Consider the following 25914-nt stretch of genomic DNA (forward strand, 5'->3'; position numbering starts at 1 on the left):
AAGGGAAGGTGTTCAAAGGCACTGACAGAAGGAACTGGGCACTGGGTGTCAGTCTTTCCTTGCTCCCCTGGAGAAAGAGCTCCTGCAAAGGAGCAGGGAAGGGAATGTGGACACGTTCCCAAGTCTGTTCTCCACGCTGGTGATGGATAGAAGAAGGTGCAGTGCTAGAGGGACCTTTAGAACTCAATCTCAAGTGATGTTTTAACCAAGAGTTGCTCAGCATTTAGAAGACAACCATTCCTTGCATCCTGAAAATCATCTGCTGATTCAGCTTGCCTTGAAATCCGTGGTGTTGCAGGTTACAAAGAGGTCTTCAGCTTGGCATTCCTCAAACGAGAGTTTCCTGAGACTAAGTGCTCATTAATATAATTTTTTTTCAGTGAAATTATCTGTGGGGTTTTTTCCATGGGATGTGTGTGTGATCTTCAGGTGTGGCTCTGATTGAAAGCCAACAATACTGCTTTTCAAAGTTAACTTTTGTCATGGAAATGGAAATCGTAAAGAGAAAATGTGCAGGCAACACCCAGTCCTGTTAAGTCCATTTAATGCCAAACCTGCTTTTTTGGCAAAGTTTAAATTCAGGTGTCTTCCATTTTACACAGCTGTTCTGGAGGTGGAAAGCCAATCCAAATGCAAAATGTATCCATGCCTTTCCTGACACTGAAAGGGACCCCAGAACTTCTTTGTGCTTTTATCCCTACCCACGTGGGTACCTTTCTCTGCTGGGAAATGCTCTGCAGGTAGCACTGGAGAAACTGGCAGGATCTCAAACTTCAAGATATTTAACACTTGTTTGTTTTATAGAAGTGAGTTTGAGAGAAAAGATGTGGTTTGCCCACAATCTCATGGTTGAATTGCTGTCAAAATGACAGCTGGTGGCAGATCCTCAGGACCAGGCTGGACCTCCAAGAGCAATTTGAGCATTTATGACTTGGGTTGGGTTTTATTGGAATTTGTGTCACTCTAGCCATCTTTTTTTTCTTTCCCTGCCGATTAATGGCAACTTGGATCAGCTGTATCATATCCTTTGCCTTAAACCTGCACAGGTTTCACTGGTTAGTGGCTCAAATGGCCCTGCTTAAAAGAGGCCATTAGGCCAGAAATCAAGGGAAGAGCAGCAGAATGTGTCCACCCAGAAGGCAGAGGAAAAAATAAAGAATAGATCTTATTCCTGACAGAAGAAATTTCAGGTTGCCTCTTCCACCAGCATGCAGGATGTGTTATAGGTGAATAAACAAAAGGAGAGGAAGGAGGAACTTTCTAGATTTTAGGACAAGGGGTTGTTCTGCTTATTCTCCTTCTCACTGACTTCAAAGGCTTTGTCTCTCCAGAGAGTCTGTGTCACCTTGGCCACCACAGGCACCAGAGAAGGTAATATTCAAAGAACTTTGTAGAACTTTGATTGCTGAGCTCAGCCAGGTCCCTGTAAAAAGAAACAGTTGCCATGAGAACACAGAATAGGGGAGAAGGGGATTTTTTTGTCTTGTTCTCCTCTGAATAGAAAAAGATTTTGAGTCTTCTGCTACTGCTAGTCTGCCCAGAGCACTTCCCACTTGCCTCTGCCCTGAGGTTACCTCTGCTCTTCACCTAGTATTTCAGTACTGTCCTTTCCCTGCTTAGCTCTAGTTTATTCCCTTTCTTTCAAAGAAGCAGCTCTCTTACTTTCCAGACCCTTTTATAGTTTTCTTCTTTCTTCTCTAGCCCGTTGAAGAAGTAGCAACATTTGTCTAAATACAGAACTTTTCCACCTCAGTAGATGTGAGTTACTATAAAATATCACTGAAATTCCCCAAATGCCCTTTTTATTTTTATTAAATAAGAACAGGGAGATGTCCCTGGGACTTTACTTCTTTTGTTGCTTTGATGGCACAGTGGAGTTTTGGATAAACTTATTTTAAACTGTACAGTTCTTTGGGGTTCCCTCTGAAATCCCCTCAGCTACAGTGAAGGCAGGTGAGCACAGGAGACTTGCTAACACATTTTTCTCCTTAAAAAAGTGTGTGAAGGGTGAAGGTACATCAGTCTCAAACAACGAGTGGGTTGCTGGAGATCTGACCTGCTTTAGAAGGAACAAAAAAGGGAAAGCTGGCAGAGTGAATGTTAAGTGACTCAAGACCTACCTCTTGATCCTGGGAGACAGAGGGAAATGTTGAATAAAGTGTTGAAATCTTGCTGGAAAGCCAAGTGGCTCTGCTTTGTTAGTTGGCAGGGAAAGGGCTGCACTAAATCCAGCATAGTGATGGAGAAGATGTCTCCAAGGACAGCTGTATCCATCGGGAAGAGACGCTGCCCCGAGCTCCAGATTCCAGGAATAATTTAGACCTGTTGGGGGCAGCAGGAGCTTTCTCTTTTCACAGGTCAGAAGGTACTGAGAGCAGCGGAACAAGCAAAGTTAACAAAGCCCGGGATGGCTTTGGGGAAGGTTCAAACACCACCCTGTTCCTCAGGACAGTTTAGCAGTCGTGCTCCAAATATTCCCACACATCTGTGTCTTAAATGAGAAAGTGTTTCTAGGCTTATGTGGGCTCTTGGCCACCACCTGGGCATCTTTTGTCAATTAATTTTGGCAGGGGCTTGAAATTGTGCCAGCTCTGATGTTCCCAATGAGCAATGATGGTTTAAATCAGTAGACCTTCTAAGGCCTTGTAAGATAAATATTGCATCTGGTATGGACAGCATATAAACACGTGTGTGTATGAAAGTCTAAACAGCATGTGTGAAAGCAGCTGGAGAAACAGCAGACGCTGAATGTCCTGTATTGACTGCTAAGGATGCTGTTTCTAATTAATCACATTGGGAAATGGGTGGCTTCTGTCAAGCCTGATAAAACTACGACAGAGAAAACTTGTCAGTGGAAGATTCTGTAGTGTAACAACAGGAAGATGGCAGAGATTGCCCTGCACCGCTCCTGCTGCCCCTTTTCCTCTCCACCCAACAGGAAGGTAGCAGCCAAAGACCACTCCCAATGAGATAAGAGGTTATAGAGATAACCTTTTTTTATCACCCATGAAGAGGAACTTGAAAGATCCAGGCCAGACCCCTTCAGTGCCCACAGCTTGTGAGTATGAAACTAAATATGAAATCAAGTTGCCTAGAGAGTTTGTGTAATAAAATGACCTTCCCTTTCAATACCTTATTTCACTGAATTTTTTTCTCCTAATTTCCTACAGCCTAACATCAGAAAAAGCAGGTGGTGTTTATCTGGGATGAGGATTCCAAAAAAACAGGTGTTGTTTGTTTATCTGGGATGAGGATTCAGAGGAGAGGTGGAGCCTTGGTGTATCAACAACATTTTGTTGTTGACTATTGCTGAGTTAGTGACCTGCAGTTCTTATTATTTTTGTGGTACTTAAGAAAGAAATAATTTACCAGGTTTGACAAAACCTTGTGTATGTTGTTGTGTGACTTCCAGTGAAGCCTTACAATAAATAAGTTCCAGAAAGGGATCTGGTCTGAAAAAAATCCCAAATGCTTTTTGGAACACTAAGAATTTACAGTCCAGTATATGGACACTGAATGTCACAGCTCTTGGCCATTATTATAAAATATTATCATCTGTTGTCATTATTACATTATGTTTTGCTATTGGATTCTGGTTTGAGTGTTTTATGACAGCACAGATGTCTTTAATTAAAATTCATTTTTGGTGTGACTGACGCTACCCTTGAACAGAAACCAGAGGAGGAAGTGCTTTGATCACAAAAGGAATTTATCTGCTGTACGCAGGAGTAAACCCCCAAATTTCCTTTGAAGTTCAGGTTTACACTACTGATTTCCAGCAGCAGCGTGGTTATCCATCCCGGAGAGCTGCTGGAACCGACTCTGTGCTGCCACCTGTGGATTGCTCAGAGTTTAGAACGTCTCCTGCTGTAAGCAAACCGTGTTCTTGGTTTTGGGGTTTTTTTTGTGTTTTTGTTTTTTTTTTTTTTTTTTTAATTTTCCAAGGCAAACTTGTAATTTAGTTGTTATTCATAACCCTTGAGGGAAAAGGTTACGCTGAATGAATAAGAAGCTCTACTAGGACGCGTCCCCGCTCCCTTGGGAATACCGCGAGCACAGCGCTGGGACGAGGGGCGGAGGACGGGGCTGGGCATTCCCGTCTGCCCCGGGCACTCCCTCCATCCTTCTCCCTGCTGCCAGGAGCTTGCCCGTGAGCACCCATCCCTCGGGTCGCATTCCCAGCTCCGAGGTGGGTTTCGGGGAGCGGCGGGCGCTGGGTGTCCGTGCGGGGCAGGAGGCGCAGCCCGGCATCGCCCCAGGGTGTCCCGGGAGCGGGACTGGAATGCTGGAGCCTCCGGAGCCCGGTGGCCCCGAGCCGGGCCCCGGCCGTGCCCGGAGAGGCTCCCCCGGGGGAGGTTCGGCTGCAGAAGCGGCTCCGGGCCGTTCCCAGATGCTGGAGAGGTGCCCGCGCCTCCTTTCTCCATCATTCCTGACCGGGACGGTGCCCGGCTCCTGCCGCAGCCGCTCTTCTGAGCCTGTGACGCCGAGCAGTTCCTGGGGCCGGTTTTCCAGAAGGATAAAAGTTTTTCTTTAAAGTTGAAGGAGTTTCAGAATGAAACTTTCTGGAAGTTTTCGGAAAGGAAGCGGCGGAGGAGCGGTTTGGACGGCGAGGGGCACAGGAGGTGGCTCGGGAGCCCTCCGAGGTGCGGGTCGGGAAGGGCAGGCACAGCCAAGGATTGATTGAAAGATTCGCGCTTTACTTGCCGCAGTTTGAGTCTTTAACGCCTTTTTTCCCTTTCTTCTGATTTTTTGTGGGGTTGTTTTTTTCGTTGGTCGTTTTCTTTGGGTTTTTTTTTTGTTTTTTTTTGTTTGTTTGTTTGTGGGTTTTTGTGGGTGTTTTTTGAGTGTGGGGGGTTTTTTGTTTGTTTGTGTGGGTTTTTCTGGTTTTGTTTTTTTTTTTTTTACTGATGATTGGACTCGTGACCCTAGGGACTTTTTTTTGGTGGCCCATATAGCTACACGGTGTAGCCTGGTTCCTCATCGTATGAAACCTTTTATCTACCCCATTTGTGCGTGATGGTCCATTAAGGGCTTTAACGGGTCCCAAAGCAGTGACACAGAAGGCTGGAGTTGAAAACTCTGCTTGCCTGCAGGTGTGACACGTCTTTCACTGCTTTATAAACACTTCTTTAACTCGGTATTTTCTGTTTGCTATGCTGGCCCTTGATTTCTGCTTGTTTTTAGGAATATCTGTCTGAATTTCTTATTGCTTAAATATCTGGCTACACTGTATTATCTGGCAAACTCTTCATTGGGCTTGTTGCTGATGGATCCTTGTTTCCTGATCTTTACACCTCAGAACTTGATCTCTTTGTGCTTGGTAACTGGAGAGTTGTATCAGGGCTGGTTTTAGCATAGTGTGTTCAGAATTTAAAGGCAGGCTACTGGTTGTCTGTGTAAGCATTATGTGCTCTGGGAATTTGTTTTAAATACTTTCTTTTTCTTCCTGTCATTCATTTATTTGTTCATCAGCCCTCCTATTTTAACCCATATAACGCAGAAAATGCTTTACAGTCGATTCTCTCTTCTGTTTTTTGCATGTTGTGAAAATCTTTAAAAGGTTGGGATTTTCTTTATGTTCTTGACAAAAGATGCTCCCAAGATGCATCAACTGTTTTTGCAGGCATTGGCAGAAAACCTCAGCAGTTGAGTGGAGTGTGTTACAAAGGTATTTTGTGCAAAATAATGTTTCTGCTTGGATATAATGCCAGCTTCAGGCAGGTCTGCAATTCAGTTGTGTTGTGCCAATATCAGCCGAGGGAACAGGGCAATGAGACCTGTCAAATCTTGTGTCGAACCCCAGATTTTTTTCTCACACGACAAACTTACTGTTAATTTTTACACCCTGAGATCACAATATCACCAGAGGATGGTCTGTGATTGAGTCACTCATCTCTCCTTGTCTTCCCTCAGGTGAAGCAGATTTCCTCTTCCAAAATGACTTTCCGATTTCTGGTTTTCTGTCTGGCATGTTCTGGGCTTGGAAAGGCAAAGGGTAAGTTGAATTTCCTGAAATCTGCTTGAAAATTGTTGGGGAAGCGGTTTCAGGTTCCTGAGGCTTCAACAGTCAGAGTAAGAGATAAAAGTAGCTGCAATCCAGATTGCTGATGCTGTTAAATACGTGCTGAGGCAGAGACATGGTGCTGGCAGGTGTGACATAAAACCTCCCAGAGCAGCATTTAGGGATGGCAGCATCCCATAAATATGATGACACTGGACACTGCTGTTCACCTGAATTCAGTTTCCCATCGTGGAGCCTTCCCTAAGGAACAGATCTCTGATTTTCTTTCTCTCCATCTCAAATGTGCTGTGAACTCTAAAACTACGTGGTCCAGAAACTCTTCTGAAGCCGTGTTTGCTCCTCTGAGAATGGCTTGGTGTGTACTTCCCTGATGCACTCAGTCTTCCTCTAGCTCTCAGGAAACAAAAACTGGGTATGTGATGAATGGGAAGGCGGGAGCTGATTTAGTGAAGCTGGAGAAGGAAGTCTGCAGGGATGGGTACAGAAATAGGGTAAGTCTTTTTGCATTTAAACAGTTTAGAAGAAAGCCAGAGCCTCAGGCAATGTAAATCAACATCAGTGATTTCTAGGAGTACTCAAGAGAAGGACTTTTTGGTGGAGGAAACTCCTCCTAATTGGAGGAGTTGTTGTGTCTGTGGGTAATCCAGGCCTTAGAATCAGCATTATCATCAGTGATATCTGCCCCTTTCACTATTTTATGTTGCTGCAGTGGTTCCACAGGCTGAAGAAATTCAAGTGAGGGTGGGTGACAACGCCCCTCTGAGCTGTGCCCTGACAGAACCCATGGATGTCGTGCAAGTGACGTGGCAGAAGGGCTCCGAAAAATCACTTAAGAATATAGCTACATACAGTAAACTGAAAGGATTGAGGATTCACAAGTCCTATCAAGACCGAATGAATTTCACAAGTCTGGAACTCAACGAGACAAGCATCACTTTTTGGGACGCTACAATGGATGATTCGGGATGTTACCTGTGTCTCTTCAATACTTTTCCCTCAGGCTCCGTCTCTGGACGTACCTGCCTTAGTGTCTTTGGTGAGGTTCCCTGCAGGGATGTGTTTCTGGTGGAATAAGAGGTGTTTTCTCACCCACAGTATTTCCTGGAGCAGATTCAGGAACTGCAGGGGTAGGAGCATCCCTTGGTGGAACAGGATGTAGAAACAGAGCATTACTGCAGTGAGCAAGTCTCTGGGGGTCATGTTCAAGACTGTTGTGGTGGGTTTGGCTCTTGGTTGTTATTCCTTGAGTAGCAGCTAAAAAGCAAGGAGCGGGATCTTTGTAAGCCCTTGGGCAGTCCCAGATGGAACTTGGGCAAACCAACGTTGCCTGTTGCTGTTTCCTCTCGGTGCCAGCAACAACCCCCATGCTGTGAGCTGTGCCAAATTGGTAGGGAATTAGCAGATGGGACCAAGAAATGGTTTTATTGAACAGATTATTTTAATACCTGGATTTCAGATCAAGTGAAGTGTTTAACTTGGGTGTATAACTTGAGTATAAGGGAAGGAGTTTTGAGTCCTGAAGGGAACCTGACCCAGTGAGCACTTCTTTGGGCTCAGTGTGAATGCAGTAAGCTTTGCTCTGCTTCGTGATGGTTGGACTGCTGTTTACTGCCTGTGAGCAGGAGCTCGTTGTGGTGATGGATTGTCTCATTTGTGTGTTGGAAGGTCTCAATGCATCTGTCCACTACAACATTTCTGAAGGTCACTTGGTAGCCGTCTGTAGTGCTGTTGGCTTCCCAGAGCCCACCATCACCTGGAACAACTTGTTCGATTCTGCTCCTACACAGGAGGTGGTCAGTCACGCCAGTGGGGTGGTGTCCATCACCAGCACCCTGCACGTCCACAACCCCCAGAGGATCAGGGCCCAGGACTTGATCTGCAGAGTGAACAACACGAAGGAAACCAGGGAATTGCCCGTGAGAATTAACGGAGGTGGGTGAACAGTGAAAGCACCTTGTCAGTGTTCTCTTGGCCTCCATGTTTGGGTGGGAGTCTGCTGGGAAGAGGAGGGGGTGAGATGTGTGTATGTCAAGCAAGAAGAAATAAAATCCTATTTGCATTTGTTGCTGTCTTTTGAGACAGTGACATACTGGAGTCCTATCAAAGGGAGGAGGGGAAAAAAGCCAAACTGTGGGTTTTAGAGGCACCATGTGTTTTGCAGCAAGTCAAACTTCAATTTTCACGCAGGCCTTTGTAATTTAACAGCCTAAAAATAAATATAAATATATCACCTGATATATATCCAGATGAAGTAGAAACTCCATGGGTCACTTGATGGACACAGAAGTGGGAGTTTTGAAATTCATAACAAACTACCTCTGAACCAAAAGCTTGGCTTCAACTTACCACAGGCTTTGTTGTGTTTTAACCTGTGTATTTTTAATTTAAAGAGTTTAGAAGAGAGCCAGAGCCTCAGCTAAGGTAAATCAACATAACCTTATAGATTTCTGGGAGAATGCAGCAGAAGGACTTTGCACTAGAGGTGCAGGAAGGAAGGAATAGTCATGGTGAGGAAGGAATAGTATTTCCAGGCATACAGGGAGGCAGCCAGTTGAAGATGCTTGTGTTGGGTTTATGCAGACATCTTAAATACATGTGACATCTGAATACCTTGTAGTATTTTTTATTTCTTCTTCCAGCATTCTATTCTGCTGGAAAGACTTTCACCCCAGTTCTACAGGTGAGAAAGAGAAATATTAAAAGCTGAATTACCATTTTTAGTTCATACAGAAGCATTGACTTGGGATATTTAAAATTCACGTGTCTCCAAATCCAGAGCCTTAAAGGGGAGAGACCACTGATAAATTAGGGAGACAGGAAAAGCAGCACATAAATGTGGGTTAATTCTGAAATCAGATGCTCAAGAAGTGATTGTTACAGGAGTAATAGTACAGAGCAAGATCTGACTTATTGTCTTCTCTCTAAAACTTAAAAACCTTCGGATCAGTTCTTAATTCTGAATTATACTAATTGAAAAAGCATGCTAAATGTTTCTCCTGTCTGAATGTCAATATTCTTTTGTTTTGGCCTTTTGAAAAGAAAATATGTATCTCAGAAAGCAGGAAACTAAGACTTTTTTTTTCTTGCTAGGAGAATGAAAAATCAGCTGACAGCTTGTTATTTTAGCAGTATTATATTTTAGAGGATGATAAATTCCAATGAATAGTTCCACCTAGCTTTGTTAAAAAACAGAATAGTGTTGGCTTGATGCAAATACATTTTAATTCGTAAAGTTTTCCAGGTAATGTCAGTGACCTGGGCCTTTGTATTATCATTTTTGATTAATGGCAGTTAAAGTGGTTAACCAGGGAGGAATTTATGCTTAGGTGTTGGGTAGGGCTATTTGCAGGCCTCTCTTCTCTTCTGAAGGTTAATTCAGCCTTTTCAACAGTGATAATTGTTTAAAGGTGAAAAGAATAACTTTTATTTTACAAACAAGAAGATAAAATTCTGGATGAACAAACAAACTCCTCTGAAAGCATTAAGACTTGGGTGAAGTTGTGCATTTGTGCCCATGCCCACCACTGTATTGGGGGTGAGAATGGCACTTTTCTTGGCCATGGTTGAACATGAGCACATCTTTTCACATTTTCTGGAGGGAAGTGGTTTTGCCTTTGAGGATTCAGAAATTCACACTCTGTTTTGAGCAATTGCTGCTTTTTTGTATTTTAGCAATGCCTTTCACAATATCAGAGGAAGCACTGCCATTAACCAGACATCCTCTTGGCTGTCTTTGTTTATTTTCTTTATAAACCAGCTTCATTTGGTGTGTTTTTTGTTTTGTTTTCACAGAGGAGGGACCCTCATTACTTTGGCTGCTGATAATTGCTGTGATCGTAACTGTTGTCGTAGTTGTGTGTTTGCTGTTCTGGAGGAAGAAAATCTGCAGGAGGTGCTGAAGTGGTGAGTCCCTGATGTGTGGAAACCAGTGGTTTTCCCTCAGGGGAAAAGTTTTCTGCTGGTTACAGCACCATTTTTGTGTTTAAGACAAACAGGGAGATATGGTGAGATCTGCTCAAATTTGGCATAAGAGTCTGTTTCCTAATGAAGAACTAAGGAGAAATTGCAGTCAGTGTAATGTCTTTGCATGTGGAATGACCTGTCACGGATCAATTCGACTGTCTAGTCTTAATTACTAATAACATAATAGGAAAAAAATAAATTAGAGGAGTGGGGAGGCTTCAGAAATCACAGAAATTTGGTGGTCAGTGGTAATTTCACTGATGTTCAGCTAAATCAAAATGCTGTGTCTGGCTTTAAATTCTACTGATGTATTTAGAAACACCAGCACACGTTTACTCAGTTCCTGAATATTTAGATACTTGCTTCCTGATGATAATGTGATATCAAGCAATGTTTCCAGAAATATCAGATCTGTCTGTTGGGAACTTAAACCTAGAGTGTCTACTGCTGAGAGGGGTTGATCTATTAAATCTGCTACTGCAAAAGTCTTCACAGAGAAGAAAGAAATGGACACTTCTCACACCCCAGAAAAGTTTTAGTTGTAAAATATGAGCTTTCCATTGTTCCTATAAACAAGCAGAATTGTTTGGATAAATTAACTGAACAGTGTTTACTAGGGGGTATGAGTTTCTGTCAAAGTTTATCAACAAAAGCACGATTTTAGTGACTTTTTTTGTGAAAAGCAGGACTTGAGTGAATTGTTTGTGTTCCTTCCCGTTCATTGTGGGTTTTGATTAACAAACTCCAGGATGTGACTTCTGCAGTGATCTTGGAAGTCCTTCGGTCTCTGTTCTTCTAATGCAGCCTAGTTTTTATCAGCCTTAGTCTGCATATTTTCAGTTGCTTTTCAATCTTGAGTTCTGAAAATGTCATGTGATGACTTGGCTCCTCTTTGCATAAAGGCAGCATTACTTTATCCAGAGCAACTTTGGCCAGCTGATCCTATTCCTTCATACAGTGACCACCTTAAAAAAAATGTGTAGTCCATCTTCCTAATGTACATTTGTTTCCTGAAGTCCCCGTTAATTAGTTTGCTGTAAAACTCAGGCAGTAGTGCAGTTTGATCACTCTATCACAATCTGTTTTTTTTAGATTTTTTTTAACGTATTTTTTATCCCCAGGATGCTCTTTTATGCCTGTTCCTAGGGGTTACTTAATATTTGTCTTGCATACAATTATAACTATCATTTCTCTGGGAATCCTTAGAGTACCTGCGGAACTACAGCAATTTTTAACACTGTATTTCCAGTCTATTACCACTCCACAAACACCATATTGTAACGAGGAAATCCCCTAACCCTCCTTAGCTATGGATCCTTGTCTGGTTTTGTGGTGACTGTTTTTTTTCCTGAATTATCTGTGAAATATGTTTCTAATTTTTAAAGTTGTAGTTGATTCCCCCAAGAGGCAGTAACACCTTGCAGAAAGCCCTTTTCTGATTTTATCCTCTCTTGTGCTCATGTTGGGTTGGAATGAGGGGCAGTGCCCACGGACACACTTTTGGAAGGGCTTTTTGTAACCTCACAACAGAGAGCAAATAGCACTGGCTGGAAAATCCCCCTGTCTGTCTGGGACTTTAATACTGCTCTTCATTCTGCACCAGATAACAAGCACTGCCTTTGTAGTCTTGTCAAGTTGCTCATGAAGTAAAACAGCAGCTTTTTATCTGAGTGGCTGGGGACACTTCTCTGACAAAGTTGCTTCTGCTCTTGAGAGTATGATTAGTTTTTTCTTTGCTTTTCTGTTTGTTGTTTCCTTCCTTTTTGTGGTAGATTCTTGGGAATTAGGTCAAGAGCTGGGGTTGAAGTTTGATGTCCCATCCCTCAGGCGTTTGCCTTGTGTACCAGTTACAGAGCACACACGTTTTGTAGCTCTCCCTGAAAGCATCTCGAGTGAAGTGTCTTCACAATGGTTGGCAAAAAGTCACTTATTTGGGAACAAACTGAGTGGCCTTTGTGGCAAGTGCAGATGGAAAACTCATATCTTCATCTCTGACACGCAGAGGCAAATTTAGCTGTGCCTCTCACTCCATACAAGTGCAATGAGCTGCAATGAATCAGCAGGCAAAATCTCACCCACCCTCTCTTGGTACTCCTCTCATAAAAAGCTACAATTTCCTTCCTGGCTCAACTAACAGAGCTTATTTACACCAATGTAAAGCAGTCACTTAAGAAGCCAAGAGCCTGGGTTGAAGCAAAATAAAGCTTTATGAGCCTAAATAAATTCCTGTGCCTTACCTGTCCTTCACATGTTGCAACCTGACTGCTCTCCACAGCATCAGTTGCTTATTTCAAGGCTTGCAGGATACTCTTATTTCAGCCTGGCCAATTAAAAAGCTTTATAGTTACTTCTCAGGGTGTCTGTAGGGGGATAAAATTCCACATATGCTTTTTTCCGGGAGGCTTGTGGTGACCTGCAATAGCCCAGGAGGGGCTATTTCACCATAGAAAGGCCAGGATGATTTCCTTGGTTGGTTTTGTTCTTAAGCATTGCTATGTTGATGTCTCTTGGGCAGCTTATGCAGGTTTTGACATGTGGAGAGGTTAATAAATAGTCAAATTGTATGTTTGTGTTTCAAAAAGCTGTAGCAACAGGACAGAAAAATGTGGGGCTTGTTAATGAATAGATATGATGTGACCCAAGAAAGCTGGAAAAAGAAAACTTGAAGAGTCATAGAAGAAGAGATTAGGTCAGATCAAAGTTTCCATTCTGCAGAAAGTGCCAGCAGAGAGATGTTATGGGGTTTTTTTTTCCTGTTTGGAAGTCAAAACCTTCAGGTTTCCCTTCAAGTGGAAATTTTTTGGAATTCAGATGTGAGCAGCATTGTGCCTTTGTCAAAGGTCGGACTTGATGATCTTGGAGGTCTTTTCCAGCCTTGATGATTCTATGTTTGTGTTTGAATACAAGCAACTCTCTGTATTTCAAAGAAATACTGAACTTCAGTGTGCGTCATAGTTGACAAAAGTATTATAAAATAAGTTGAAAATACCTTTTTGTAGCCAGCTGGAGATCACTTGATACCCTGAACAGGAATTTAAGATGCCCTGATTGGGTTTTTTTTTTTGTTCCGAGTTTTGGAAGTTGCTACAAATAGTAGAGATTCAGGTTTGTTAAGTGGCAAATAGCAATTTGGGTGGTCAGCTGTAATACTCAGGTACCAGAACCCCAAATTTTGGTGGCCAAACATGTCCTGAAAGGCTGGGAAATAAGTCTTGTGCAGGAAATTCCAGTTGTTTAGAAAACTTGACAAAAACAAGAGCTTAGAGACACTTTCCATTGCTATGTTTATAGTAAAAATAGCAATTAATTCTGGAAGAGCCACTATAGCAGTATTTTCTTGTGTTTATTCAGTTTGGGGAAGGCTTTGTTTCTAAGCTTTGGCTTAAAATTATGGCAATTCCTATTTTATCTCATGACCTGACTTGTTTATGCAGTGGGTTGCTTTGACATACATCTGGATTTATTATTAGTGAGAGACTTGGTAGTTGAGAACAACATAGCTGCTTGGTTTTAGGAGACTTTTCAGAATAATTTTTCCAGAAAAGACAGGCTAAACACCAGACTTTCAGATGATAAACTCAGGACTTAACTCCCTCTTTCGTGAGGCAGATGGATCTAACTCTCCCTGCTCACAGAGGAGTGGGTGTCTGGGAGTCATGTCCCAGCTGGGGAGGCTCATTTTAGACTTTTTTGGTTTCCTCTCAAGTGTGGCTTTATCATGAGTAGGAGATTTATATATTTATCCTATTTTTAATTCCCAGAAAAATGGCAAAAAACACGCAGTGAATATACAACAGCCTCATTGCTTTACCCTTCTTAACACTACACAAAAAAAAGAACAGAAAACAAACAAAAACCCAGACAAACCCCAACCCAACTCCCCCAAAAACCACAGTGTAAAAATATTGTAGCCAAACAGACCAAAGCAGAACTAATGAGGGGGGGGAACTAAAAAAAAAAACCACCCCTCATTACAAAAATGTCAACAAAGAGGTAATTCTGCTGTCAGCTGCCCACCAGGTTTCCCACAGACATAAATATTTTGCAACCCAAGTGAAGATGTTTTTGGGTTTCATCATCTGCTGCTTCCAGACAGCACCTGTTCCCTAGTAAGTCACTTAATTTTCTGTTCAGGATGAAATAAATCCTGTTTGTTGCAGACAGGATGAAGGTGGTGGTGTAGGAAACATCCCAGAGGTTGTCGTGCCTGTCCAGAGGAGAAGTGTTGAAGTCTATGCTGCTAAAACGCTGTTTCTTTGCAAACAAGGAGGCTTTTACTATGGGTGACCAACGCAATTTTCATCCTGTCCATCATATCTGTGCTTTGTATATAACCAGAAAATAAAATGCAGCTGAAAGGCAGGAAAAATAGCACTCCTTTGATAAATGAATAGTTACCTCGCTGTTTCAATTCCTCATTCGCTTCTTTGGCAGGAATTATTTATATACTCAATTCCAAAACACTCTGCAAAATACTTTGGCTGTATGAAGGGTTATTAGACAAGGAGATGGAAACCTCTTTCATATTCTTCTACATGAAAAGCAAAGGTGCCATATATTTTGTCCCTGTCTTCAAAGCCATGTGATGATAGTGTTATAAATTGCATCTCAAACATCAGAATGACATTCTGAAATACCAAACTATTTATATGCTCCATATAAAACCTTACTGGTTTATCCTGGTGTTCTGCCAACCAGGAAAGTTAGTTTGCTTTTCAGAGTTTACAAATCCTTTTAGGGTTCTGTGTATTTCTTATCTCCCTGTCTTATCCTGAATTCTGCAGCATGTGTGACTTCCAGAATTAAAAAAAGCAGGGAGGGTCCTACAGTTGTTCACCAAAGGGCAGTTTTGTGACTGTTGTTCCCCACTTTCCCCACTGTGCATTTCTCTCCCCCCTTGCCCTTGAGGCAGCAACACGGTGGCCACAATTCATCCTTTTCCCTGTTTTTTTTTTCTTTGTTTTCTAGGATCCTTGAGGGTTTCCACTCACCTTCCAGATCATCAGAGCCCAGCAACCCGAAGTCAGCATTAGAAATAGTGACTTGACTGGCTGGAAAGAAGCAACAAAAAAAGGAAAAGATACATACACTGCTCTATCTAGACACTGAGTTATCACTGAAATGACTAACACAATGTTTTTTTTATTCAGTCTGGACCACTTAGTCCTCTCTCTGCTGTGCCAAAATCTTCTTTGCTCGTGCCACTCATGGTACTGCTGCTGTGAAAAACGTGTGTGCCTTCTTCCAGTTGAGATTTGCAAACACCCATGGATGGAAGCTCTGCAGACTCCCTGGGGACCCTCTTGCAGTGCCTGATTGCTCTTGTAGTAGAGAGGGGTTTAATTTTTGCCAACCTCTGTCTGCAATTTCACTTGCAGCAACTCTGAGTTCATCGCCCTCTTCCCGTGATCTGGTTTTCCTTCTCTTACCCAGCTATTCCAGCTCCTTTTCCTCAGTGAATGTGTCATTGTGCCAAGGACAGTATTGCTTAACTTTCTCCAAAAACACCTTCTGGGCTCAAAACCACAGGAGTCGAGGCCACAGGAACTCAAACCACACTGAATTTGTCAGAATTACTGGGGAAGAGCAACAGGACTCCAAGGAGGTGGCAGGTTAAAGAAAGTAGCAACCACAGTTGGGAAAGAAGAATTATATATAATTTATATAATACATAAATATTGTACTTTATTTGACCTTTCTAATCCTGGGGTGGGGTTTCTGCTTGGTTTGGGGGTTTTTTGTTTCTTTTGGTTCAGTTTGTTTTGGGGGTTTTTGGTGGTTTCTTTAAAATAAGTGAGGAGGAGTTGGAAACAAAGCCCAGTAATGTAAGCATGGTCATCTCCACCTCTCCTTTCTTTTTTGCTGTCATTCTCTCTCTGGTTATTTTCCAAAACAACTCTGTTAATACCCAATCCTACTCCTTGCTTTGCTGTCAAAAACCATGGACTAACTTCCTCAATAGTTCTGGTGGTCACTGTTAAAACAGTTTTCCCTCTCTCCATCCATTTGTCACTGTGTCTTTTTGAAGCCACATAAATCACCAGAGGCCATTATTCTCTGCTGGGCCTTGTTGTTTGGGGTGTCACCCTCTGAGCTGGCGGGCCTGTGTCCCTGCTGTGGGTGGGGTGATGTCAACAGGAGGTCTTACAGAACCTGGATTTGCTGATTTGCCCGGATTTTGGTGGCAGATAAAGGCACTGCACTACTCTTATGAGCTGGGCCCTAATTCTGCTCCTGCCTCAGGTTGTGTTGGAGCTCCTCTCTCCCCCACAACCCTAAGCTGGTCCTACCCAGACCTGCTCATCTGGCCATTTCCAGGCTTCAAGTCCCAATTGCCTGAGCTCCCCCGTGCTTGTTTTGGTTGGGATAGAGTTCATTTTCTGTGCAGAAGGCAGTATGGGGCAACTCTGCTGATTCTCCCAGCCCTCCCAGGGGGCTGTGAAAGCAGCTCTGTGGGGCTTAGTTAAACCCTGACAGCCCCTGAGCACCTTCACAGGGTGAGGGTTGCCAAAACCAAGCCTACCTCGGGGTGTGCATTTAGTGGCCCATTTTACTGACAGGATAGATGGGAGCACTTTAGGGGGTCCTCTGGTGATGTTTTGTTCAACTGAGGAGTTAAATGTTTAAGGTTTTCCTTCTGTCTGAATGTCACTGTATTGGGATCACTACCAGTACCATCTTTTGGGTTTGATCAGCATTTATTTGTGCACCTGAAATACTCCATCTCACCGAGTGTGTTGTACTTCCTAAGTGCCTTTTGTCTTGTGCTTTTTATGTCGTGTGTTTACCAAGAGTACAGACTGTCAATCTGAAACACCTACAGAGAGGATTTAGGGAGATGCAAGACTTAGGACTCAGTGTCAGAACCAGTGTTCTGTTGTTTCCAGAGCAGTGGCAAAACTTTGTGTGTGTGTGTCTCAGAGTATTACTAAGGATGTGAGGGATGACATTTGCCCTATTATTGTAAATGCAATGTCGATTATTTATTTATATAATTTACTTTTTCTAATAAAAAAATAAATCTTTTCCAGCCAATACATCAACTGGCCTTTTTTTTTTTTTTTTTTAACCTACTTGTTTGGGATTCCAGAAATGCTTCATTGCACTTTGGGTTTTTTTGTAGTCTTGGTCTGTATTTTGCTTCCTTTCTGTGCAAGAAGTGGGACTTTGGGGCTTTTTTTAAGGGTGTTTTGGGATATTTTTTTTCGTCTTTAAAAAAAAAATTGAACAAAACTTGTGAGGAAAATTTACAGAAGCACCTGAGGTTTGTTTCAGATTTGGAAATAACTTCAGTAAATCAAACCAGTGCATTTCATATTTTTACAAGTATTGTTGGCGTCATGTTCCTTGCTTCATTACTCTTTATCTGAAGTTTCATGCTCTGCTGATATATTGTCTTGTTTTCTATATTTCCCTTGCTGAAAAGAAGCCAAATAAAGCACCTTTGAACAGCAGCCCTCATGATTTCTTTTGTTTGCAGCACACTATGAGCTTTTATAAGTCCATGAGAGAAGCATCACAAATGAACTCTGAGTGCATGAATAATTCCTTTGGGAAAGGCCACAGTGACCCAGTGTGTCCTTTAAGACATATGGACTTTTGAGATGAATTGGGAAACCACAATTTGTGTTTCTCATGGCATCAACTTGCACTTTTCTTCTTAAGAGATGTGAGAGTGAGGAACTTGGCTGTAGTTAAAAGACTGTGTTATCTTCCTGGGGGAGCTGAGTGTCTTGGGATTGTGTCCCAGATCTTGCACTACCCATGAAAGGCAACATTTGATTGCTTGTCTGAGCTCTACCACTTGGTAGAATAGAATATACAGTAATTTGCAGAGGTTTTTGAAATTGCAACATAAACTCCCTCTCTTGACTTCTTTTTTTTTTTTTTTTTTTTAGGGAAACAAATGATTGCTACTGGTGACTTCTGGAAAACTTCCTGCTGGATGCTGGCCATCCCTCACTGTGAGTGACAGGGACTTGTAGTGTCTTCTCCTGGGAATTTGTCACAATAGAACAAGGGGAATGGTTTTAAACTACAAGAGGATCAATTTAGATTTTATATATATAAGGAAAAAGTATTTTCAATGAGAGTGGTAGAAGGTTGCCCCAAGAGGTGGTGGATGCCCATCCCTGGTCTAGTTGATGTCCCTGCTGACTGCAGGGGGGCTTAAACGGCTTTTAAAGCTCCTTTCCAACCCAGACTATTCTGTGAGTCTAAGAATTTGGCATTCTGAGATCAGCCAGGTCACTTTTCCATGCGCAAATCCCAGGCAGAAGAGCAACTTTTACCTTGCCCAAAGAGCAGAAGGGCTGCTGGCCTGGCCCAGGAGCTCCTGGCAGAGCTGGGGTCAAGTGAAAAGTAGGTTGACCACCCTTCACATCTGCAGAACAGCATATTTCCTCAGGGAAACCTCAAGGCTGCTTTTTTTGGCTGACAGCCTGGTGCTCAGAACCTGTCAGAAGGTTTGCTTTAGTTTTCAAGTCATTGTTTAGTTCCCCCAGCTGTCTCCTCTCTTTGTGTGCCTTTGTCCCTGGCACGCTCAAGGATGTCCATCACTTTTAGTCTTGCATTGTGCTGACATGTGGGACAGGAAGGTGAAATGTCTGTGAGAGATAACAACTTCCATGCAAAGAGAAGGTCTTCAAACCCCCACTGGGTTCCTAGGAAAGATGGAGTTTGGAAAAAAAAACAAACAAAAATCACTTCTGCTGGCACTGTGAGGATTTCTTCTTTTTGCCCTCAGTGTTTTCTCGTTCCCTGCCAAGCTGAGGTCGGGGCAGCTGCTCCAGCTGCCTCTGAAGTGGTGAATTCGTGCTTGTGTTTGTTTTTCCCTTTATGCTCCCCTTGCCCTTCCCCAGCCCATGAGTTTTACCTGTGCACAACACATTTCCAGGTTATTTGCTTTTTACCTTGAGGGGCTGCCTTCTAGTTTGGAAATAGTGATGAACTTTCACAGGAGCTGCTTTCACTGTGTGGTCACTGGGACCCAGGGAGATGAAAACCCCTTCCCTGCTGCTGCTCTGCTGACTGTGATGTTGTTTGCTTTGAGAGCATGATGGCAGCTGTTCTCAAAGTCTGCTACATAACAAGATGTCAAGGAAGGAGGTGCAGGATAATTTTAGGAGCTAAGAGGATGCAAGGTGGGATTTTGTCTGGATTTTTTTTTCCTTAAGGTGGGTTGACTTTTGTGGCGGAATCAGCACTGAACAAGAATTTCCACGTTGATGAGTAGTATTTATCAGCCAGGAAGGCTTAAAAGTCTTTCAGCTTCAAATTGAAAGCACTTAAATGTGGTTTTCTGAGACCATGTCCAGTGAGCATCCTGGGAGATGGGAATAACTTGAGCTCAGTGCTTTGAGTCACTCTGCCTGCAAGAGGGAAGTGTGGCCACCTGGACTGACAGAACTGGGCAGTAAAGAATAGGATTGCAGCCCCAGCCTTACTAATCTGGGTTTCCTTAAGGAAACAGAGGAGATGGATTTTCTTACTAACTCCAGTCTAGTAAATCACTTCTGGAAAACAATGTGGCTGAGTGTAGTGGCTGACAAAAGAAAGGTGGGTGTTTCCCACCCCTTATTTAAAACAGAGTTTAAGCAGATTGGTTTTTGGCTGCTGGAGCATGAATCAGACAGATGATCTGTTCTGGTAAAGGTTTGTTAATATATTTTGGTAAGGAAACACACTGTGAATGATTTATATTTCATTTCACCCACTCTTAAAGTGTTCCTGATTTCAACTTCTTTTGTTCTGATTATGTCAGCCTGTTCAGTCTTCCATGATTTATTGTTCCCCTCGGTCCTGGACAAGTCCCTTCCTGGTCACTCTTGTTCTTTGTAAAGGACTTTACCTGAAGAGTGTTATTTTTGGGTTATTTGGACACACTCTCCATCTGACTTCTCCCTTTCCCTTTCTAGTACTTAGGAGTTCACAGTGGTCACTCCATCATGAGGAGGTGTTTTCATCTCCCTGGGTCCCAGTGACCACACAGTGAAAGCAGCTGCTGTGAAAGCTCATCCTTATTTCCAAACCAGAAGGCAAATGACCTGGACACCAGTAGACAGACCCAGGACAAATGGGGGTGAGTGTCTGTCTGCAGGAGCTCCCCAGAGCCCAGATCCTGGGCACACACTTGGAGCTCATGTGGAGCCCCCTGATGTGTGTTTGCCTCCCTTGCTGGGCTGCATGATTGAGGTGAAATCATCCTGTTTGATCTGGAGTGACTGTAGGATCTCAGATGAACTATTCAGTTTATTTCATTTTTTTTATACTGAGCTGTGTAGTGTTTACTGGGATCAATATTTCAGTTTTAGGATTTCTAGGGAGTTTGTTTCAGTGTTATCACTGGTAGGAGTGCTGTTGACCTGGGTCCTCCCTCTCTCCCAATGTCATCATCACTCCAAGCTCAGTGAAGTCTTTCAGCAGACAATCCTACCTTCTGAACTGATTTGGGCTCTGGAGAGACTGAATCTTATTGTAACTACTAATTATGAACTGAGATCTTTTTTCCCATTTGCTTCACTGGAAAGAGCAATTGTTACTCTGCCCACACTGCCCAGCCACACTTTAGTTTGGCTGCCTGGCAGGACTCCAGTTCTTGAGAAACTGAAAAATTGGAATTGGGAAAAATTTGGTTTCTTGAGCAGGTTGGCTGCCTCCTGAGCAAAAGGTGAGTTTCCCTTGGAAGAGTAAAAATCCCAGTATCAAGGAGGTGTTTGGTGCTCTCCCAAGGATGAGAAACATTGAGGAGGGGTCCCTCTGGTGTGGACCTGTCCCCTATAAATCAGTGAGGGAGCAGAGGTGGTGGAAGCCCCATTCCTGACCACAGCATCAGGCTATAGGAGTTCCTCAGCCCGGCCTTTTCCAACTATCCAAGCTGAGGTTTTCACCATCACATCCCAGTTCTGTATCCTACTAAATGCTTTTTGGGACTGCTCAGGGTCACGTGAGACTCTGAGTCTTCAGACTCTATTTGTGCTCTGCGGACCAGATTTGGGTGAGTAACATTATTCTCATGTTAAATTTGGGAAAGAGAAAACTCTCTGCTGTGGGATAAATGTTGCGTCAAGAGCTTAATATGCTTTTATTTTTTGGCACAAAAGCAGCACTCCCATCTATGGGAAAAGTCTCTTCATTCCCACAGAAGTAGGAGCTGTGTCTCAGAGATTTTTCCCTCTTCCTTCTGACACAGCTTTGCGTGTTAATCAGGCCAACATAAATGATAATATAACGTAAATAATAATAATATAAATACATAAATAATAACTTAAATAACCTAGGGGTAAAATTAACCCTAGAAAGCAGCATGAGCACCCTGAAAAATCGTTATGCTAAAAACAGGGAAGACAGAGCCATTGGGAAAGATGGGATGTGGAAATCCCAAATGGTGTTTTAAGCAGCGAACTGAACCACCTGGAAGAGATTTCTGGTTTCCAGAGCAATCCTCAGGACATTTACCCCTTGTGTTTAAAGAGAGGTTTTGCTGCAAGGTATTCCTTCCTCAAGCTTTTCTTTGTTAGTTGGAAGGTTGGTATTTTAATACAAGAGGGAAGATATTCCCAGAAACTACACAATTGTTTCTTCTGTCCTGGAAACCGCTCAATTGTTTCTTCTGTTTGTTGTGACCTTTTTAAAGTTTGAAAATTTGAGAGGCTAAGTAGAAAACAATAGGCATGAACTTATTTTCTATCAGCCTAATTTGTGTTATGTGGAAAATATAAATTATTCAACACTGTCTGCAAATCCTCTGCTCAGTGGTTTAACTCTGCTCTTGGGATAGTGCAAGAAGACTAAGTTTAATATTTCATATAATTAGTGTTTTGTGTGTGTAACTGGTTGCATTGGTCCAAATTTGTCAGCCTTTCCTTCTGAGATATTTGGGAGAGAATTTCAGAATTACAAGCATTTGTATCCTTTTGAGAAAACAATCAGTTTGGAGCTGTTTCTGAGAGAAAATTCCCCTGAATGGGCATTTAGAAATGGGTCTGTTGGTGCAACCCTGTCCCAAAACACTGCCTGTCTTAGTTCAGATATGGGATGATTTAGATGTTTACAGAGCATTCTTATCTGCTGCCATACACATATGTGGTGCATTCTATTTTTGAAATGAAGAGGTTTTTATCTGTACATCACACTGTAAATAATGTGGAGGCAAAAAAAGAAAATACTACTTGACCATCTTTACTCAGAATTTTTGCTTCCAAAAATAGGGTAACTATAAACATTTATATAAAAATGGCTTTGTTTTCCTTTCCCACTGAAATGGTGGGAGGTCCCTTCAGTGGAATTAATAAATATTTTGCAAAAGAAGCATATCAGGGTTTTAACTTTCACTTAAAGTGTTCCACAATGTTTTATTTTGCCTTTGTAAATTGCTATGAAGTGGTTTATGTTGAGGAATAGATAGCTTGTGAACAACCCCAAATAACGTAAAATTCTAGATCTTCTTACTCTGATTTGCTGCTCTAGTAGCTCTAATACACAGCAGAGGAAAAAAGAGAGCAGTGATTAGGATGTACAACAAACTGAATAAGCTGTGCTGAGATTCCAGAGAGGGGTTGAATATTTTTATGCATCTCCTTTCTTACTCTGCATCCTTGTCTTCAGAGCACTGAGAGGCAGATGATGGTGGAGCTCTCTCTGGAAAGTCTGTGCTTACAGAAACCTGATCCAGGACTTCTGCAGATTTTTGCTGCCTGTATGAACTCAGCTGTTTCCAGGTTGTTTTCCTAATGCTTTACTTCTGTGCTAAAAAACACCACACAAATTATCATGTTTAGAAGATAATTTCTGTTTATATGACTTCAGTGTAGATATGTCTTCAGTTCTAGATAATAGGATCACGTAGAAATATTTGGGAATACAGAGAGATGTTTTTTATTCTTGAAAAATCTTTTCTTGTAGAGTATTCCAGGTTTCTTCTTGGGGCACATGTAGTCTTATCCTCTGTTTTAAGATGAATATACATACAACTAGTACTTTCTGTGCCATTTGGTGATTTCTATGATGTGACACCAGCTTTGAGGTTACCCTGAATAGGCTTTTTCCCTTGACAAGATAAACAGAATGAATTTGAATTTTAAAAAGTAGGTTTTGATTAGCACTTAAATGAGGAGCCTTCACACTGTAGAAAGAGAAAATTGGGGTGACAGACAGAAATAAGGGGCCTGTGTGTATCATGTTGCCACCTCGTGGTGTCCTCTGTAGGCAGGTCCTTGTTTTAATGAGTGCATTGAGTCCAGGTTGTCTGGGATGCCTTGTCTTCCAGGAGGAAAATGCCTGATTTTGCTACACACCAGAGATCTTCATCTTTTACTTGCAGGCAACAGAGAAACCCTCAGTCCACTGATTCTTCTGGGAGGAAAAGATATGAACATAGAAAGTACAGTACTGAGAGAGAGAGACATAACATCACCCAAGTGTGTAAACCCAGTGAGTTTAGGCTGGAAAAAAAATCTTTGGGTATTAATGTGGAGATCTGGCTCTTTTTTCCCTCAACTTATTTGTGCTGTATGTGATGGAGCAGTGTAGTGCAGAAAACTACTAAAGATGACACTTTTCTGACCTAACTTGGAAGAAAAATTGGTTTTGTCCCACAGGGGTAAGACTTAAAATTTTTCTCTGAATCCCCTATTTTTCTTTGTCCTTCATAGTCTCCTGAGGGTGAGCTTCCAGCAACCCCTTGGCTTTTCCATATCCTGAGAAAGCTTAGGCTACTTTCTTCACAGCACTTCTTCTTCCCTTCGCAAACAGTGGTGCAGGAAGAGGTGCAACCCACAGGTTTGCCTGTGAGCAATGCTGTTCATACAATGACCACTCCAGAGAGGGAGGGGGAAGGCTGAACCCTCTGTCTGGCAGGAAAACTCCCATCCTTTGTTTTTTCTAAAGGTTTCTGGTGGCTACCACTAATTTCCTCCGAGCAGAGCGCTGAGGAAGGGAGGGTGAGAGATGGACGTGTGGGGGTGGGTTGTTTGGGGAGTTATTTTTGTGGTTTTTAGCCTTCACTGCTTGAACCCGGTGACTGAAAATTGCCAGGGAGGATCAAAATGTGACTTTTAGCTCTCAAGAAGTGATCAGGAGGGGAAGGGAAGTGAGAAGCCAGAGCAGGCTGTTAGTTTGGGTGGGATGGGAACATCCATGGTGACATTCATGGTCACAGACAGGTTTTCTCCATCTTTCCTATCTTGCATCTTCTCTGTTCTTGAGCTTTAACTTTTCTCAGTCCCCACATGCTCTTTTTATTTTATTTTTTCCACTTCATATTTTGTTGGCCCTTTTGGGTGCTTACTTGCCATCACTTTCATAACCTGTCATGGCCAAAGGTCACATAGTTCAGTAAGAATAACCACATTGTGGCAGTACTGCTGAGATACCTGCAGATCTTTATCAGCAGGTTTCATGCTGGTGTGGTTATAATTGAAAGATTTGCTGTGGGCTGAAGAAGAGTGCAGGGACATGGGTCAAAGGAAGACCTTATGCCATTTATTTTCAGCCTCGTGCTGTGAGGGTGTGTGGTTAGTCCAGTGTGTACCATCAACCCTTTAGATGAGGACTTAGTTAAAAAAAAAAAAGTTGGGTCAAAAATATTTTTACAGTATTAAATATTTAAAACATCAAAAGATTTTTACAATTTATTTTAACAATAAAAAGCCAAAAAGTGTGAAGGAGCCCCATTTTTTTTTCCAGAATCTGTTACTATAGATATGATGAAAACATGATTATAAAGGAAACTAGTGCAGACTTTTATCTGAGTGACTCAGTCCACATCAGAGAAAGAAACACGGCACCACTTATTCTTTCCACTTTATCTTAAAGTATTTCACTTCTAGGCCTGAGAAGCTCTGATTAAATGTACTAAACTGAAACTTTCCTTGTTATTTTTTCGAGTTTGGGGGTTTTTAATTCTTTTTTTTTTGGCTGATATGGATCTGTTTTGTCACTTTCTTATTGAACTGAGAACAACTGAAAAGCTGTGAAGGTGAGAAGGAAGTGTTTTGTGCCAGTACTCATTGAGGTTCATTCTGGGAAATAATTAATTATAGAAAAACAATCAAATTTTTGGGAAGATAATGGAAATATTTTCAGAGATCTGGTGTGGCATCACATCTGATTTTGCTGATATAAAGACCACTATGCTGAGAAGTCCTGGAGCAGCAGCAGCTCTGTGTGTACTCTGTTAATTTATGTCAGTTTGGGTATGTCCTGGGATGCCTGTGAACGGTGAGTGTATATTAAAAACCAATGGCAAACCCTCTTTCCAGGGATTATGAATCTGATAAGCACACTCATTGGTATAAAATATGGTGTGTTTTATGCATACAAAGCACAATATTAGTCAGGATCACACTGTGAGGTTTGAGTGCTACCCTTCCAGCCTGTAGGAAGAGATTAAAACATCTGTCCTTAGGTTTTTTGTGCTCCCGTTCACCAAAACACTTATTTTATTCATCTGAAATGCTTTCACAGCAATTTGTGTGTTATGAGAAACAAGCAAGGTGAGCTTGGAGCACTGGGCTGTTCCCAATCCTGTGATGTCACCACTGTTAGGGAGATGTGGTGGGATGAGTCCCATGATTTGAGTCCTGGGATAAAGGGCGGGAAGGACAGGCAGGGCAGGTGAGGTGGAGGAGTTGCACTGTGTGTAAGGGAGAGGCTGTACAGTTAAAAATCCTGTCCTTTGAGAGCCTCTGGGTGAGGAATAGTGGGATGGAAAACAAAGCAGATGTTGTAGTGGGTGTCTACCATGGGCAGCCCGGGCAGAATGATGGCACCCGTGAGTTGTTCTGTCAGCAAACAGAACATATCTGGATCATATGGAAGATTTCAACTTCCCAGGCATCAGCTGGGAACACCACACTGGTGTGACAAGCAACTCAGGGGCATTCCAGTAGTTTGTGAAGATAATTTCTTGTCACAAGTACTCTGTGAGT

At 42.4% G+C, this 25914-nt stretch overlaps 1 protein-coding gene across 4 annotated transcripts; it reads left to right on the plus strand.

Moving 5' to 3' along the window:
• The first annotated feature begins 3004 nt into the window (after positions 1 to 3004).
• On the plus strand, positions 3005 to 15145 carry LOC113975629 (OX-2 membrane glycoprotein-like). Of its 4 annotated transcripts, none has more exons than XM_027699841.1 (6): positions 3005 to 3058; positions 5914 to 5995; positions 6732 to 7058; positions 7688 to 7954; positions 9815 to 9925; positions 14954 to 15145. In XM_027699841.1, the coding sequence occupies exons 2-5, from the start codon at positions 5938 to 5940 to the stop codon at positions 9919 to 9921; spliced, it is 759 nt and encodes a 252-aa protein (XP_027555642.1). In that variant the 5' UTR covers positions 3005 to 3058; positions 5914 to 5937; the 3' UTR covers positions 9922 to 9925; positions 14954 to 15145. The 4 variants fall into 4 exon arrangements, with proteins under 4 accessions (XP_027555642.1, XP_027555644.1, XP_027555643.1 ...); XM_027699843.1 differs by lacking the exon at positions 3005 to 3058 and adding an exon at positions 4053 to 4189; XM_027699840.1 differs by lacking the exon at positions 3005 to 3058 and adding an exon at positions 4474 to 4643.
• The last annotated feature ends 10769 nt before the right edge of the window (positions 15146 to 25914 follow it).

The sequence above is a fragment of the Neopelma chrysocephalum genome, unplaced genomic scaffold (assembly GCF_003984885.1).
Source record: "Neopelma chrysocephalum unplaced genomic scaffold, ASM398488v2 Primary Assembly neopelma1_141, whole genome shotgun sequence".
Taxonomy (NCBI): domain Eukaryota; kingdom Metazoa; phylum Chordata; class Aves; order Passeriformes; family Pipridae; genus Neopelma; species Neopelma chrysocephalum.